The sequence below is a fragment of the Motacilla alba genome, chromosome 2 (assembly GCF_015832195.1).
Source record: "Motacilla alba alba isolate MOTALB_02 chromosome 2, Motacilla_alba_V1.0_pri, whole genome shotgun sequence".
In the NCBI taxonomy this organism is placed as follows: Eukaryota; Metazoa; Chordata; class Aves; order Passeriformes; family Motacillidae; genus Motacilla; species Motacilla alba.
In genome coordinates, this window is record NC_052017.1 from 63,822,631 (window position 1) to 63,839,069 (window position 16,439).

At 38.6% G+C, this 16,439-nt stretch overlaps 1 protein-coding gene across 2 annotated transcripts in view; it reads left to right on the forward strand.

Annotated features, from left to right (window-relative positions):
• Positions 1–16,439, forward strand: part of CAP2 (cyclase associated actin cytoskeleton regulatory protein 2) — a 71,830-nt gene that overhangs the window by 36,143 nt on the left and 19,248 nt on the right. For both annotated transcript variants that reach the window (XM_038127029.1, XM_038127028.1), the window contains 3 exons: positions 10,302–10,445; positions 10,672–10,757; positions 12,494–12,599. In XM_038127029.1, coding sequence (XP_037982957.1) covers positions 10,302–10,445; positions 10,672–10,757; positions 12,494–12,599 — 336 coding nt within the window. The remainder of the gene's footprint in view (positions 1–10,301; positions 10,446–10,671; positions 10,758–12,493; positions 12,600–16,439) is intronic.

Consider the following 16,439-nt stretch of genomic DNA (forward strand, 5'->3'; position numbering starts at 1 on the left):
CATTTAACTGTCCTTTAGCACAGAGGAACTGCCACATGATATGTGTGTACACATCATTCCAAAGTTAAAATACCAGGAATATTACAGACTAAAGTTTCTTTTTATCAGTGAGAGCAAACCCAGTTTAATTACTTAAGTTTTTTTAAAGACTGTTAGCTACACATTTTTATAGACATCAAAACACACACTCTTGTCCACTCTTTTTTCTCTTTTTTGCATATATTTTTTGCGCAGACATGCTCAATTATACTGTGGACCGATGTGAAAGTAATTGAAGGCTGCCTATTCTGTACAAATTGAGTATTTTTTTACCACTGCAGAGAGTGATAGTTCCAGGCATTAGGCTTTTTATATCTCCATCACAATGAGGAAAAATCTTTCTATTATAAAGTCATATTGGTTAAGCATTTTGAAAAAGCTGGTAATCACCAGTTAACCCAGGAGAAGGAAAGAAATAGGCGTCCTGCCCCTGCTCCCCCGGGACCTTATTGCTGTGATGTCATCTCGGCTCTGGTTGTATTTATAGCCTAGAGCCATGGAGTCAGTGTGGAATCCAAACAGGAAAGCTGATCATTAGTGTATCAGAATGCACAGAGTAGAGAAAAGCAAATGAAGATGACAGCATATCTATAAATGCAAGAGAAAAGAGAGTAATTCTGTCATTCAGCTGTCTAGACTGTTTGCTTTATAATGTAAAGCTGTGAATGAGCCAGCGAGTTGCGATTATGGCATAGTAGCTTTGTAGACATTCAGAGACAGCGGTGTGGAGACTGAGGGGATTTACTGAGTTCCTGTCAGGTTGGGATGTCATACATGGTGCCTTTAAAAAAAAAAAAAAAGAGGGAGGGGAAAATGTGCTGGAAAAATAAATTAGCTCAGCTCTTGCAGCTTACAAACTAATGAATAAGGAATTCAAACAAAAAGAGAGCTCCTATATCTGTAATAACCCTTGGATATTTTTGTGCTCAGCAAAGAGAGAAACATATATCATCAAAAAGTGGTATTTTTTTTCTCTCTATGAAAATGGTGAAGTCGTATAATTCATTTTGCTCTTTAATTTGTGCTTTGAGTCACTAGCAAACATTTTCAAACAGTCAAGTTGCTTTTGTGGGGTTTTGCTTCTTGTTAAAAATGTTATTTTTTCCATTTGGAATCTGTTGAATCTGCACAGCCTTTATTATCTGTATATGTGAAAATAGTAGGAGCCAGGAAGGTAATTCCAGCTGGCATACCAATCTAGCATCAACTGCAATAAATTACTTTGCAGAGAGCATGTTCTGTTACTTTTTATGGTCATGTTCTATATTTGTATGTGCAGTGGAAGAGATCACATGACAAAACCACCAGTTGATATTCCTGTTTGTGTATGTCCCAGCTAATGGCTGCTAGATACAGGCTCATTCAGCAAGATGGGATTTTTCAGTCCATCTACTTATGAGACATTATTATCCGTGCAAAACTTCAAACATTAAAACAAAAAAATCTCTGTTATAAATTGTTTACTGCTATAAATAGTGTAAGAGAATATATGAGTTAATAAAAGAGTGCAAAGAAGATGGGAAAATAAATTAGAATATTGCTGTAATCTGTGAGAAGTTGTTTAAAAAGATATTTTCGAACCATATGTTTGCATGTTGCTTGGGCTATTCAGAAGACAGGCTTTAGCATAAACCTTCACAAAACATTCTGAAACAGTTTGGATCTGATTTTCTATTTCCCACAGTCTAAGCCAGATACAATTCCGACTAAAATGTGGTTTTTTATTCATTGCATAATAATTTAAAAAGTTATTAGTGTTCCTGAGCAAATTTATCTGTTTAACAACTTTTTTTAATTTGCGATCATGAATACTGATCACTGCTCAAAGTCACTGCATTAAATTCTTTGTGAATGGTGACTCATATACTGCCTTCTCTTTATGAGTTGTTATATTTCACTTTAAAAGTTCAAACATTTTTAAGAGTTGCTTTGAGGGCTTGAGGAATCCATTGTTCCTATACTGAAAACAAATTAATGAGAGTATTATTTTTGTGAATCAATATAATCATATGCAGGATGAGTGTGTTTGTGGTAAGAAGTACTACAAACAAATTTAAATGACAGATGCAGTTCAGACTATAAATGATTACGTGATTTCTCATTAGAGAAGAATGCTGAGTTCATATGACTGCCAAAGCTCATGGATTTATTCCTAACATTGTGCAGACAAACATTCCAAATAAATATCTAGCTTAAATATCCAGATCCTGCACACAGGTGGGAGGAGAGGGGTGGAAAATAGTGAAAGGTTAAGGACAACTTTCCCTTTTTTTCCTAGAAAAGGGAGACCTCACCCCACCTCACAGAAACCCAAGAAACTTTATTTGAATTTGGACTTAGAACCATGAGGACAAGTCCTTCTGTTTTTATAGCCAAGCAAAAAGGAAAAAAAAATCTATTGTAGGATTAGAATAGTTGTGGCAAAATCTTTGAATAAAGAACTCATTCTCAGGATTTTTATGTAGAAATCAAAAGATGAAGATTCACAGTTCCCTATTCTCTGTCAGTGTGGGATTGCTCATTTTCTTCTCTTTCTATTTTAAAGTACTTCAATAACAGGACTCCTGGGACTTATTATTCTGCATTCTAGCAGGATTTGTTTTCTAATTATCTTGACTTATGTCATTCCATTTCCCCCTACTTTTTCTCATGCTTACTGGGATCACCCTTACTGTTTTCCAAAAATACAAACAGTAGGATACTTCTCACCTTGTTAATTTACTGCATTCTTATGCAAAATAGTTTGGGCTGAGTTTCTATGCCATTCTCTCAGCTGCTGAGAGTTCACTGCTGCTAACCTGCTCCTCTGTGTCTAGAAATAGCTGAAGGAAGAATTTAGTTCAATCCTTTTAAGGTCCTCAGGCCCCAAACTCAGAGAAGGTGCCAAGAGTGACATGGACAGGAGCCTGAGAGTCCTGAGCTCGAAAGGGAACCCCTTCCCCCTGTCCTGTTCTCTGAAATCTTGCCAAACTGTTGGCATACTTCTGTTATCTGCAAGCCTACAACTGCATGTGACGCGTGGTCACAGCCGCAGGGGTGGACCAACAGTTTCCAGTCACTAACCCACTGCAGTGCAGAGTTCACAGGCTCATTTTTGGATATTATTGCAAGCTCTTACTCTGTTTCACATCCAGATAGCCCCTGACACCTGTTACCTCATAATTCTGTCTCAAAATCACTCATCCGCATTTTATCAGCCTCAAACTCATTGTATTTTCAGCTCATAGAATCGTTTAGGTTGGAAAAGATCTTTAAGGTCATCAATCATAAACCCAGCACTGCCAACTCCACCACTAAACCATATCTCTAAGCACCACAACATTTGCACATCTTTTAAATACCTTCAAGGACGGTGGCTCGACCTCTTTCCTGGGAAGGTTGTTCCAGTACTTGACAACTTTTTCGGTGAAGAAATTTTTCTAAAACTCAAATCTAAACCTCCCCTGTTGCATCTTGCGGCCATTTTCTTTTGTCCTGTCGCTTAGCACCTGGATGTAGAAACTCATCTCCACCTCACTGCAACTTCCTTTCAGGTAGTGGTAGAGAGCAATAAGGTCTGTCAGAGCCTCTTTTTCTCCAGGCTCAGACACTCCCAAGTCCCTAACTGGCCCTTCATAGGATTTACTCTCTAGATGCTTCACCAGCTTCATTGCCCTTCTCTGGACACACTCTAGCCCCTCAAAGTCTTTCTTTTAGTTAACTTCTCTAGGAATCCTTGTCCCATTTCACTTTCTTCGCTTGTGTTTGCCAAAACTGGCTCACACCAACATCCCCAGGCACAGACTTGCCAGCAATTCACATTCTGTGCAAGAATCAGGCTCCAGTAACCAAAGGCTCCTGTCACTTGTGACCTCCAGTGTACCTGTATACTCTGGATCTTCATTTGACATGCTAGGCAATTCTAGGGATCTGCAAGCCTTTACTGGAATTCTGCTGTTTGTAACATAATGTCCAAAAATCACCAGGATAGTTTTCAGTCCCTGTAGCAATGTTCATATTCAAACTGTGCCATGTGAGACCCTACTGAGCTAAGCTGATAAGACACTCCCTCTCCCATTAAGTACCATATTCTTTATTTCTGCTAAATACAAATACAAACTAGTACTCTCTCTGTGCTACACAGTTCTTTCCTGGGATTTATGCACATAACCTTCTAAAAAGGAAAGCACTGGGGGTACAGATGACTAAAAAGCAGGGCTTTTTCAAATTTTACTTTGGTCTAAATCAGACCACATTTGTGAATTCCGAAAGTTATGTTCCAGGACCGCTCAATGAACTGGGCAGTCTCGCAGTTTGGCCAAAGATGTAAATCTGCAAAATCAAACATCTCTTTCCTGGGACGTGCCCCATGAAAGGTGATTGCTCCTAGCAGGGATTCACAGGATCTCAGATGTTGTGAACAAAGAAACTATGGCTTAACAGAATCTCCCTGCTACCTGGAATGCCCTGGACCCCACTGACATGGACTATAATCACAGCAGCAGGATTGAGTAGTAAATCAAAAAGTTGAAAGCAGTTTATTAGTGTAATTGTTCTTGTTGATTAATTGTGGGGTGTGGCCTGTGTGCCTAAAGCAGGAGGACCCTTTCTTGTTGAAAATACTGCCCACAGAAAGCTGCAGTGGACAGGAAGGAACACAACACACAGAATATTTAAGTCAATTTAAAACCAGCCAGTCCCAGCCAAAGGTAGTGGGTGTGATTCTGCACTGCTGTAAACTGATGTGTGCAGGTTGTATCAGGCCCTGGATTTCTCCACTGGTTAGAAGTGATTTGTCTTTCACATTCCTTTCCATTTGCCCTGTCTCAGAGTTTATATTTAAAAATAAACCCACAAATGACCAAAGTAGTAATTTGTCATGTGGGGTTGAAGTTTGGTATTCCCTGTTTTTTTCCCACAAAGGACAAAACTGCTACAGCTGATGTTGGCTGTTAGATTGAGAATTTTTGTGCTATCTAAGAGGAATAAAAGCCAAATACCAATTAAGTCACTTTGGAAGCACACAAATGTGTCTAAGCTTCTGTGCTGATGAAGCTGACCAGACAGTTATGCAGATTTGTCTCTCTGTGTCATAGTCCTGCTGCTGCACAGCAGTGAGTTGAAGTGGCAAAACCTGTATTGTTGACCAACACATCAAATACTTGTTACGCCACTAAGTCTCAGAAAACTAGACCCTAATAAATTAATGTCTTTCTGTAGTTAGGTAGGAGGTGAGGTTTGAACCCTGAAAATATACTAGAGGGACATGAATGTAGTGATGTCAGAGAAAAATCTCACTTAAGGTCTCTACAGCCAGTCAGAAAATAGTTGCAGAGAAAACATTGGATTAATTTGGAGTAGGTTAAAAAAATTATATTTTATATATACTTAAATAAATAGGTTATTTCTCAGCCTAATCTGAACACTGATTCAATCCAGGCTATGAATAAAGAGTTAAAGAAAAACACAGGCCTTTCTTAAACTACATACCTACCAAAAAAAGTACGAACTTAAAGTCTTCTTTACAGATTTTGAAAATACAAAAAATGGGAAATTGCAGTTAATGGAAAACTATTTCAGTTCTAGAATCACAGCCACTCATAGCAGAAATACATCTCACCGGTGATCTTATTCCTGTAGACACAGGATGGGGTTCTGCTCATCAGATTTAAACTGTCAAGGTATGAATGTTGTGTAAGGTGTTTTTCTAGGCTCTCTCAACAGTAATGGCCAGTACCTCTAGAGTCCATTTCTTCACATCTATTAATATCTTCTAACATATAGTCATCTAATATCTATTAATGTGTGCAAATAATTCCTCAGGGACATTTATTTCCTCATTTACAGTAGAAGGAATCAAGTCTCAGCTGAGAGCAGATGCTTGCCTGTTAAATTGTTAGAACTGAGTGTGGTGGTTGCTATCCCTGACATCCCTTGAAAGGATGAAATGTGGGATGGGACTGTATTAGGCTGTTTGCAGAGATAATGGCTGTGTCTACGTTAGTGTTCTAGCTCACTGTGGGACTGTATTTCTCCTTCAAATCAGCCACGTTTACTATGTCGTGTTTCACATTATAGAGCAGCTTAAAGTGTACAAAGTGGGTATCTTTCTGTTGAGGTTAAGTGGAAGATACACTTCCAGGCAGCATCTAAACCCCAATTTACAGCTAGTCCCAAATAGCACCTCCCTTACATGCATACTGTGAATGTTGGAGCCTCAGCACCAACTGTTCTGCTCTGCAGAACCGTTCCTATTAGGCTGCACTGCTTGCCAACACATACAAAGACACCTGATTCAGATCAACTCCATGTTTCAAACTTACCCCTTAAAAACACCGAGTAAGTATGATGGAGATTTTATGTAAGTATGAAGGAGAAAATAACAGAACTGTACACCATGGAATAAAGGTTGTACTCATGCTGTTCGGGTTGCAGCTGAATAAAAGGAGGGGGCCGTTGATTTCAAATTCGCTGAGTTTTCTTTTGCTGCTCCTACACCAAAGGTTGCCATGCCCTCATTTTGCATAACTTAAAAGGGTATTTGTTCTCTTGACATGCTTTTTTCATAATAGGCCAGGTTGGTTTGAACACTGTAATAGTGAGGTCTGAATTGTGTTGCCACTCATCAACATAAAAATCCTTTGGTAAACAATCTCACTCCTCAAAACCATGTAAGATTAGCTTAAAAATACATAAGATCTTTAAAACTATAGTTTTTATTTACCTGCTGTGTTTTGTGCCTTTGTGATTCATGCTGGCAGGTTTCTGGAAAACAGTGGTCCTGACAAAATACCCATTTTCCCAAATTAAAGCTGAGATTTTCAAGTAATCACTGGCTCAAGCAGCCAGTGATTTAAGCAAGGCATTCAGTTTAATGTGACTTTACAAGCAGATTTAAAACATTACAAAACCCAAAACTTTGGCCTTTCTCCTGAACTGAGTGTCCCTGTCCACCAGTCCTATTAAGCCTGTCACCTGAGGAATTTCTTGTGTGGGTAATGCAAATATGTGAAGGAGAAAAAAGTCTGTGTAGTGTGGTCTGTTGGAATACTGGTATTCCAGGCCATTTCATGAGACTGGGCTGAGACTGTTAAGTCCCTGAAGCCAAAGCCTAAGAGAGTTCTTTTGCATGCTGGAACTTTTTTGGAGTGTTTTGGCTAATCATGGCAATAGTCTTACTACTCTTGATTTTCTAATAAGAATTATAAAATATTATAAGCTGGCTGGTTGTCTAGTTATTTGTGTTTAAAGCGACAATCTGGTTTTAATCGTTATTTAAAAAGGAAAAAAAAAGGATACTGGGAATTACTTCTGATATTTGTCAGTTGTGCCCATGTTGCATTTTTAAGCATTTCAGCAAAACTGATATTATAATAGGAATGGTGTTTTTATAAAGAGACTCTTAAATTTCTGTTAAACAACTGTGCTGTGTCTTACATGACAAGAAATTTTATCTAGCACATGCCAAAGGCATGCTGAAGATTTTTTCAACAGTTCTGATTCGTCTCCTAGAATTCCCTTTTCTTAGAGATACTATATAGACATTAATTTTATTAAGTCAGCTGTTTTAAAATTCAATGCAATAAAGACATTATTCTTCTAGAACCCTCAGCACAACTGTTTCTGCATTGTAAAGCCAAACAAGACTGATTACTGCCAGAATTAATGAGCCTTTCTATACCCATATGCTGTATACACTGTAATTCATCTACAGTTTAATCACTAACTAAAAATTTTGAGCTGAGATAGAACTCAATTCAGTGATTCCTTGCAGGCTTTGTTCCTGTGTCAAACCCTTACACAGAAACTTGGAAGACAAGAAGCTTCCACAAACACACACATTTTGTGCAGCCATTGCAGAACAGGATGAGTGCAGAGTGAAGGGGAGGCAGACTGTGCTGCTCTGCTGAGACCTCTCACATGGGACGGAGCTGAGCAAAGCCTCAAGCCCACTCTGGTGTCACTGCAGCACCAAGGAAATGATTACTTTGAGAAACTTTCCTTAGCAATACGTATTTCATCTTTAGAACTTGCACAGCTTCTGGGAAATTAAATAAATTCACTACATTTTTATACATGTTTCTTATAAATATGTAATCATTGGATAGATTAGGCCCTGTGTTCTGAGGGACAGAAGTAATCTCTGTGCCACTGACAGAAGATCCTCAGAAAAGTGGCTGAGAGCTTTTCTAGAAGGAATGGGAGGAGGTGTGGGTCATTGTGGGTCATTCAGAGAAATATTTGACCCTAATTTTGCCTTTTTATCTATAGAAATCAAAGTATTCTACAAAATAAAACAGCTATGTTAACACCATTTCATATCTAGGAAATCAAAGCACAGAAAGCTAACCCAGCTTTCCTGAAACCTGATGACAATTTGGTGGGAGAGCTGCAAAGAGAACCCCCATTTAAGGACTCCCACTTCAGTGCACTATCCACAGAAATGTGCTGCCTCCCAGTGCTGTCTAGATATACCAGGCATCTGTGGAGCTGTATTTTTAGGCCTGATATTCTCTTTGTCTGGAACTGGGCCATGAAGATTCACAGTAAGCTCAGGACTGTAAATATCCCTCAGACTTTTTGAGAGGAAAACTGGCATAATATCAAAGCAGAACAAGCACTTTCTTAAATTCCAGTTTTGTTATCTACTGTCATACTTGAAAGATTTCCCTGAAAAATAAGAAAATACCCAAGAAAATACCAGCTGCAGCATGTTGTAAACAAGCAAAAATTAGAAAGGAGAATTTCTGCAGACTTTATCATGTTACGGCAACAAGATCATGTTTTAAGAACTACAAATCATGGGGGTTTCTGGGCTTTTTCAGACTTAATGACTTGTGCTGGTCATTAAATTATCCACAAAAAATCTTTTCATTTCACAGTAATACTGTAAATATTTGTTTTCTCCCAACCCATTTTGTTGTAGGGAAGATCACATATCCCCATGTATTTCTGATGGCCTTTCTCAAAATTACCACAAAAATGTTCAGGCTCTGTAGGTAGATCAAAATACTTTTCAAAATGCACAACCTCTTTTTCACATGTTTTTGAAGTGTCTTTGACTGGTGCTGATCCGTAGCAAACACGCTCATTAGAATAAGCATGACATAAAATTCTCTAATGCTGAAGTTTTCTGGAAAGGTGAAAAGAAAAACTTTAAGATGACCGAGATCAAGCAGGACATATATGCCCATCATTTTGTGTGTGTCATGGTAGCATTAATCCTCAAGATCATGAGGATTAGTTGTCTCCAGCAAGCACATCACAAATAGCCCTAGAAAAGGGGAGAAAAAATGCAGAGTTCTGCTACATTCTGAATGATTTGCAAGGGAAGTGTCAGGGACGATCAGAATGGTGCACTGTCTTTGGTGGGACATTGTATGGGTTTGGGGAGCATACTTTTGTAATATGATATGGTTGCAAGGTACAGCAGGTGTTTTGTCTGTAAACTGATGACTCCATGTCCCTCAATCTGCTGTTTTCTGAGTGGAAGAATTTTTCCCAGTGAATTAGTGCTCTAAATTAGTTTTTTCTGAGACACTGGACCAGTGTGATTAGCATTCACTTTGCACAGGAAAGAGCCTGGATAGTTTCTGCATTCATTTTGCTTTTCTCTTTGCTCCAGACACTATTCCTTCCACTCAGCAGTCATTCCCATGGATACCATTAGTTTCTGATTAACCCAGGAGAACTTCCCCAAACCATGGCTTCCAGGCAGCATATTTCCCATAAAATCCTCCTGCATTACTTGCAGCCAAAACATTAAAATGTACCAAGAAGGAAAGGTAAAATTGATCTTGCCTACAGTGTATTACTTTCTCAGTCTTGTTGCCATATGATAACAGGCAACTAACAAGTAGTTTGTGTTTCCTGGGGAAAAACAACCCCAGTGGTTAATAACATGAAAAACTCAAGCATCTGAAGAAGTTCCAGGGATATCAAATGAAAATGACAATCATTTTGATAACTCTGAGCTATGGGGTCAATAGGGGTCTTAATCTGGGCAGCATGTGAAAATGTTGCCAGTGCTGAGAACAATTTTTGCTACAACACATTATTAATACTTAATGTCTGTGCATTTTATCACTGCAACTATAGGAGGGTAATTAAACTGATGCTGTAATGTAGAAATTTATGATGATCTTTCTTTATGGATGTTAAATCAGTAGGCAAGGAGGACAATATTAAACCACATGGTGCTTTTGGACCACCCACTGTTAACAGCAGTTTCCTTTCCCTTTCCCTTTTCCCTTTCCCTTTTCCCTCCCCTCCCTTTTTTACAGAACGAGGTGGCAATGCTTCTCAAGCCAATATCAGAGAAGATTCAGGAAATCCAGAATTTCAGAGAAAGGAACAGAGGAAGTAAAATGTTCAACCACCTGTCAGCTGTCAGTGAGAGCATCCCTGCCCTTGGGTGGATAGCAGTGGTGAGTGACACACGGTATGGTTGGGAGGGCTCTTAAGAAGTTTCTGGATGATGCAGCCCAGGATAGTTCCAAATCTTGCAGAGCTCTGCAGTCTCATCTATATAGTTCTTCAGTCTACTACACCCAAGAAGGTAATAAACCTAGTATGTCAGGGGAGGTGTCTGACTAATGTTTTACTTCCTTTCTCCTTCTGTTGTTTCCTGCTACCATGGGGTGATGGTCCTAGTCTCCTAAACCAGGTCCTTATGTCAAGGAGATGAATGATGCTGCTACCTTTTATACTAACAGGGTATTAAAGGACTACAAGAACAGGTATGTTGCCAAGCTCCAGTATTGACTAGCCAGAGAACAGAGCATTAACCATACCAGTAGGGTTCACAGTGCTATCATAGGAAGTATTTTGTAAACTAAAAAGCATTTGATGAAACCTTCTTGCAGTAGTATAGTTTCCCCTCCTCACCTCTGACCTACAGCATGCTGCAGTGAGAATGGCAGCAGCATTAGCAGTGCTGGTTTTCACTCTCTGCACATTTTAAGATGATTTTTAATTTTTCTGGCATTCCAGCATCATGAGCTTATATGCAAATGCCTATTTACATAGCGACGTGTGGCTAGCTGGCTGCTGTGCATCCTCCTCTCATTTGTGCCCTCATACTGTTGCTGTTCTTGCTCTTGGCTTGAAAATGTGTATTTAGGTGGTGGATATATACAGATTCAAATTCCATAGCTTCTAATTTGATTTTTCTCTGTACCACTTCACTATTCTTAAAGAGCTCAAGGAATTCACAAAAAAGTTCCATGAATGGTATCTGTGAACTGATGGAGAAAGAGAAAAAGATTTAAGTCCTTCTTATGCCCTCTTTGAAAAGTCATGTATAAGTCCTGTTGACTTGATGCTTTTGAAGGCCAGATTTTGGCTCCTGAATTTTTTTATGCCAGTGAAGAATGGTATTTGCTATTGAATTTTTCCTCTTTTTTTGAGGAGAAGGTTTTAAATATTAAAACCTTTCACATGTATTTATGTTTCTTGAATATGTACAAAAATATAAATGATATGCTCTATATAGTATGTTATTTTATATGTATTATATATTATATCTTATTCCTAAAGCCTGAGTTTACCTACTGAAGGTAGTAACTGATGCTGGGGTAACTGATGATTTTTACAACATACCATCAGTATTTACACTGGAGGAAAAAAATGTCTCATGTCATGGTAAAAATGGAGTTCATTATTTAGATATTTAATTCTTCCTTTAATGAAGAATTCTTTTCCTGTTTTTCACTGAATCAGACCACAGTGTCTTCCAAAGTATGGAAGGCTCTCCCTTGACTTCAGTAGGCTTTGGATTAAACCTGTTGACTCAGGTCCTCTGCATTATAAAGGATAAAATTCCAAAGGAAATAAATAGAAGGTAGACACACAAATCCTTGTAAGCAGTCACTATTCACTAATAATTTGTTATAACTATAGACTTCATCTTACAAGCAGTTTCTCTCTACATATTTCCTGGTTTCATTTATGAGGCCCATTGAAGGACTAACAATAAAGATTCTAAAGCCAACTTGTGACTTGTACTTTAAAAACTCTTCATGTATAAATATTTTAGTCTGATGGCTGTAACATGACCCAGTATTGCCCTGGCCACATTTGAACATGGCAGCCAGAATATCTTACAGAATCCATGGGTATTTAATTTTCTAAAGTTAGCACCCTGAAACTGTGTCTGGGTACTGCTGCACAGCTCAATATGCCTTTAGTGCTTTTTCAGTTGACTTTGAGCCTGAGAAGAATGGTGACACACACTTCTATCAGGAAGCACTCTCTGCTAGAGGCATCCTTTGCTCTTGTTTGTCCTCTAGAAGGATCTAGAAGCTTTCCAATGTAGTAGCTTCAGTCCTTGCAGCACTGGGCTGGTTGGCTGCCTGCTAACTGATTTGTCCATGGCTTTAAGGCAGTCATTGGGTTTTACGTGCTTTAAGCAAGAGCAGCACTGCTCTCTGTTTTTAAGTACATTCACACATAAATATTGCCTCTGTTTTTACAGTGACACACGCCATGTTGATTGGGTGAAGTCATATCTGAACATCTGGTCTGAGCTTCAAGCTTATATCAAAGAGCATCACACCACAGGTCTCACCTGGAGTAAAACTGTAAGTACTCTTTCTTTTTTCAAGAAGAACCATAAAAAGACAGTAACCTGTCTTTTAATGTGGGTCATTATCTCAGGAAAAATAAATACCTGTGCCAGGAACAGAAGTTCCCAACCAAGCCAATAAATGTTTGAAATATAGCTGGAGATGTTCAAGCCATTGTGGTACAGGTTTGGAGGAAGAGAAGAGAATTACTTGGGATTATTATAGCCATAACTCTCAGCTGCAGATGGTAAAGAGAAGCAGACACAGTTCTCCATGCTTGTAGAAGGTAGGAACAAGACAAAATGCAAAAAAATTGAAGGACATGTTAGACCAAAGGAAAACTGAAGGAGCATGTCATGGAAAGAAGAATGATGGTGGGAAGAATCTGAACAAATAGAGGGATTTAATAACAGGGCAGACAAGACAAGGGATACATAACTTCGTAGATGGACACCTTTATAAAACTGTTACTTTATACATATAGAAATAGCTCCTGGAAACAGAGAGAGTAAAAATAACTGCATACCTAATTATTTATGTTCCTTATATAACCTGCTTCTGTGTGTTATATGTGAGATTATAGCAATGAGTATTTTTCTCTGAGAGGTATAAACATGAGAAATTACTTCTATGTTGGGTATAAATGTAAGAGTTTTATGTCCACAGTCTACACTGATACAATGTTCTATTTTACTTTAATAATGTGCTCATGTTTATTATCAGATTAGGAGAGCTGCTGAAAATATATTAAACATGTAATCAGCCTGCTCTTTACTGATACTATCTCCTAAACCTACCATATACTTGCACATGCAGTCTTTCACACCAAATTTATAATTTCTTAGGTGTACACAAATATCATTATTTTTAATTGAATGACTATTCAGAGGACTAATACAGGTCACCATTTAGTTCTCAAAACAAACAATTGTAAGAACTTGGGAACATAGGGAAGTGAAGCAGAACTTTCAGATTAATGGCCTTCCAATAGAAACCATCCTGTGATTCTGTGAAGAGTAGCTTAATGTGGAATGAGAGCTGCAACACCTTTCCTGTGAAGACAGGCCTAGAGAGTTGGGATTTTTTCAGCCTGGAGAAGAGAAGGCTTCAGAGACATTTTTTTGCGGCCTTGCAATACATAAAGTGGGTTTATGAAAAAGACTGGGAAAGACATTACCAAGGCTTGTTATGACAGGACAGGGGCCAATAATTTTAAATTGAAAGACTGAATATAAGGAAGAAATTGTTTATTTTGAGGGTGATGAGACACTGGAACAGGTTGCCCAGAGAAGCTGTAGATGCCCCATCCCTGGAAGTGTTCCAAGGCCAGTTTGGGTGGGACCCTGGTCAACATGGTCTATGAAAGGTGTCCCTGCCCATGGCAGGGGGTTGGAACTGAATGATTTTCATGGTCCCTTCCAATTCAAACCTTTCCCTGATTCTATGGTACCTGGAAAAGTTGCTTTCTCTCTCCCTCAATGGAGGTTTTAACCATGTAAGTCAATGTAGACTGCTTGTGCTCAGCAACAGGCTGCAGCTTTCTCTTCATACCCTTCATGAGATGTTGGAACTCAGAATGTCCCACAGATATTCTCGGACGTTCCAGACCCAGGTCAAAAGCATCTGAGACCCTGGCATGCAGCCAGAGACCCCTGTGGCTTTGAATCTGACCCATGGAACAGTTTACCAACTTTGCAGGAAGAACAAGAAGTCACGAAAGTTTAGATATTGTAGTAGAAGTAGTCACGAAGTAAAGGAAGGATTTCTGAGTGCTGTACAGGGGGGTTTTAAGCCTTGTACGCAGGGGTCCAAGTTTTGTACATGGGGGTCAGGAGATCTAAGATGGAGGGACTTGGGTGTGCCCTGTCTTCTTTCTTTCTCCTTCCTAGCCTCCATGTCTTTGGTGATGTTGGCACTCACAGATTGGTTTAGAGTAGAAAGTCACCATTCAATATAGATAGTAGGTATTGGAGAAAAAGTATAAACATGTAACATGTAATATATGATATAAAAGATGGCACCAGCCCCCTGGAAGGGCAGTGTGTGCCTTTGTCTGAGCTGCTGAACGGGCCACAGCAGTTCAGGGAGAAGAATCTTGTAGATAACCAACAATAAACAATCTTGAGAACAGACAACAGAAGACTACTGAGTCTTTCTTCGAAGGCACGGGTTGGAGGAGGGACTTTTCCATCTTTCGGGGTCATCCCAATCCGGGGGTGAAACCCCACAATGAGACATTGTACAAGGCCTTTCAGTTCTCAAGTATTTGAGTGCAGGTTCAAACATGGGAGAGAACTGTGATCTGCCTGTACATCTTAGTCTGAAGCAATGCAAAAATGTTTGAACATGATAAATTAGAAGACTGTTAATTATTAGCTACATTGTAGGTTTCTGTAGTAAAAAATTTAAATATTAAAGATGATTTATTTAGTACAAAATTTCACACTTGGTACATCCTATTCTGTCATGATCAGTGAACGTGAGAAGACCTAATGATTTTTAAATTATTATTACATAAGGAAAAGGAATTGTAGTACCCCACTAGCTGAATCAGCCTGAGAATCTGGGACATAATTCATTCTGTTAATACAAAAAAAGAATAATCCTCACCTTTAATAGAACTTCACAAATATGGAAATAGTGTTATAAGGTAAAGGTTTGTTACAGCCATTTGATCAAACAGGAGGAGCTCTCAGTGCTGCTGCGTACTGTTATACTGTTAGTCTTATTCAGAAGGGTAGCTGTTGCCGATTATGTTCGACTGGTCCTAAAACCAGTACCTCAGCCATTGTGTCTTTATATTTCTCTGTCTTCAGCTGTCCAAGAAATTGCTAAAACCTAGGTGTGACTTGTTTGTTTATATTAAGCATAGTTCCCTGCCAACAGTGCTCATTCCATCATGAATGATGAGCCCATCACTGCATGTGAAGTACTGGTTTCACTTCACTTTGGATATCACTCATATCTGGAAGTTGTCTTGGAAGTATGCTTCATTTAAATTATACTTTATGTGACACAAGTCTGAAACATTAAATTGCAGACTCATTTTTATGGATGTATATTTTTTTAAGTTTTACTAAATGTGCGTGTAAGAAAATTAGAACCCAGTAAGTTAGCAGGTTGTTTAAATCACTTAAATGTTATTTAAATATTTCTATGAAGCTTGGTAACAAATACATTCCAGAAAGTAATGAGTTGCTCAAGTGATAATTTCATTTTAGTTACACATTTTAAAGTGAGAATGAAAGTCACAGATTCACATTATGTGAAGTTAAGCATAAAGGTCTGCAGAATCAAAGTCTAGACAAAAAATGTGATATATATAAAGGCTGTAGATATATTCCAGACTCAGTTGTTAATCATTGCACACAGCAGCTTCCACTTAGGTGCATAAAAGGAAAAAAGGAAAAAGCAGTAGTTTGGCAAGGTGTTAACAAAGGGGAACATTTATGAAAGGTAGACATTGGTTTTAAAAAAGGTATTTTATTATAGAGGGGGAGAGAAAGAGAGAAATGTCTTTGGGCATGTAAGTACAGATTTCAAAGTGTATTACACCAATAATTTACCCTTCATATCTGCAGAAGTCAACAAAGCAATGCATGAAGTTTCTATAAAAAGCTCTTAAGTAGCACATTTGGATATGTCTAATGAGAGTGAAGAGTCAGGAGGAATATTAACTACTTTTCTCTCCCAGCTGTATTGTCAATGCATGAACTCCAACAAAACCCCAGAAGCATAAGCCTAGATCAGAGGATTTCCTATGCTTGGGTTTCCAAAAAGGGAACAGGATTTTTGAGTTGGCGCTTGGCCCCCTAAGCTATGGTACTGTATACTGTGGTGTGCACGTTTGTGGCC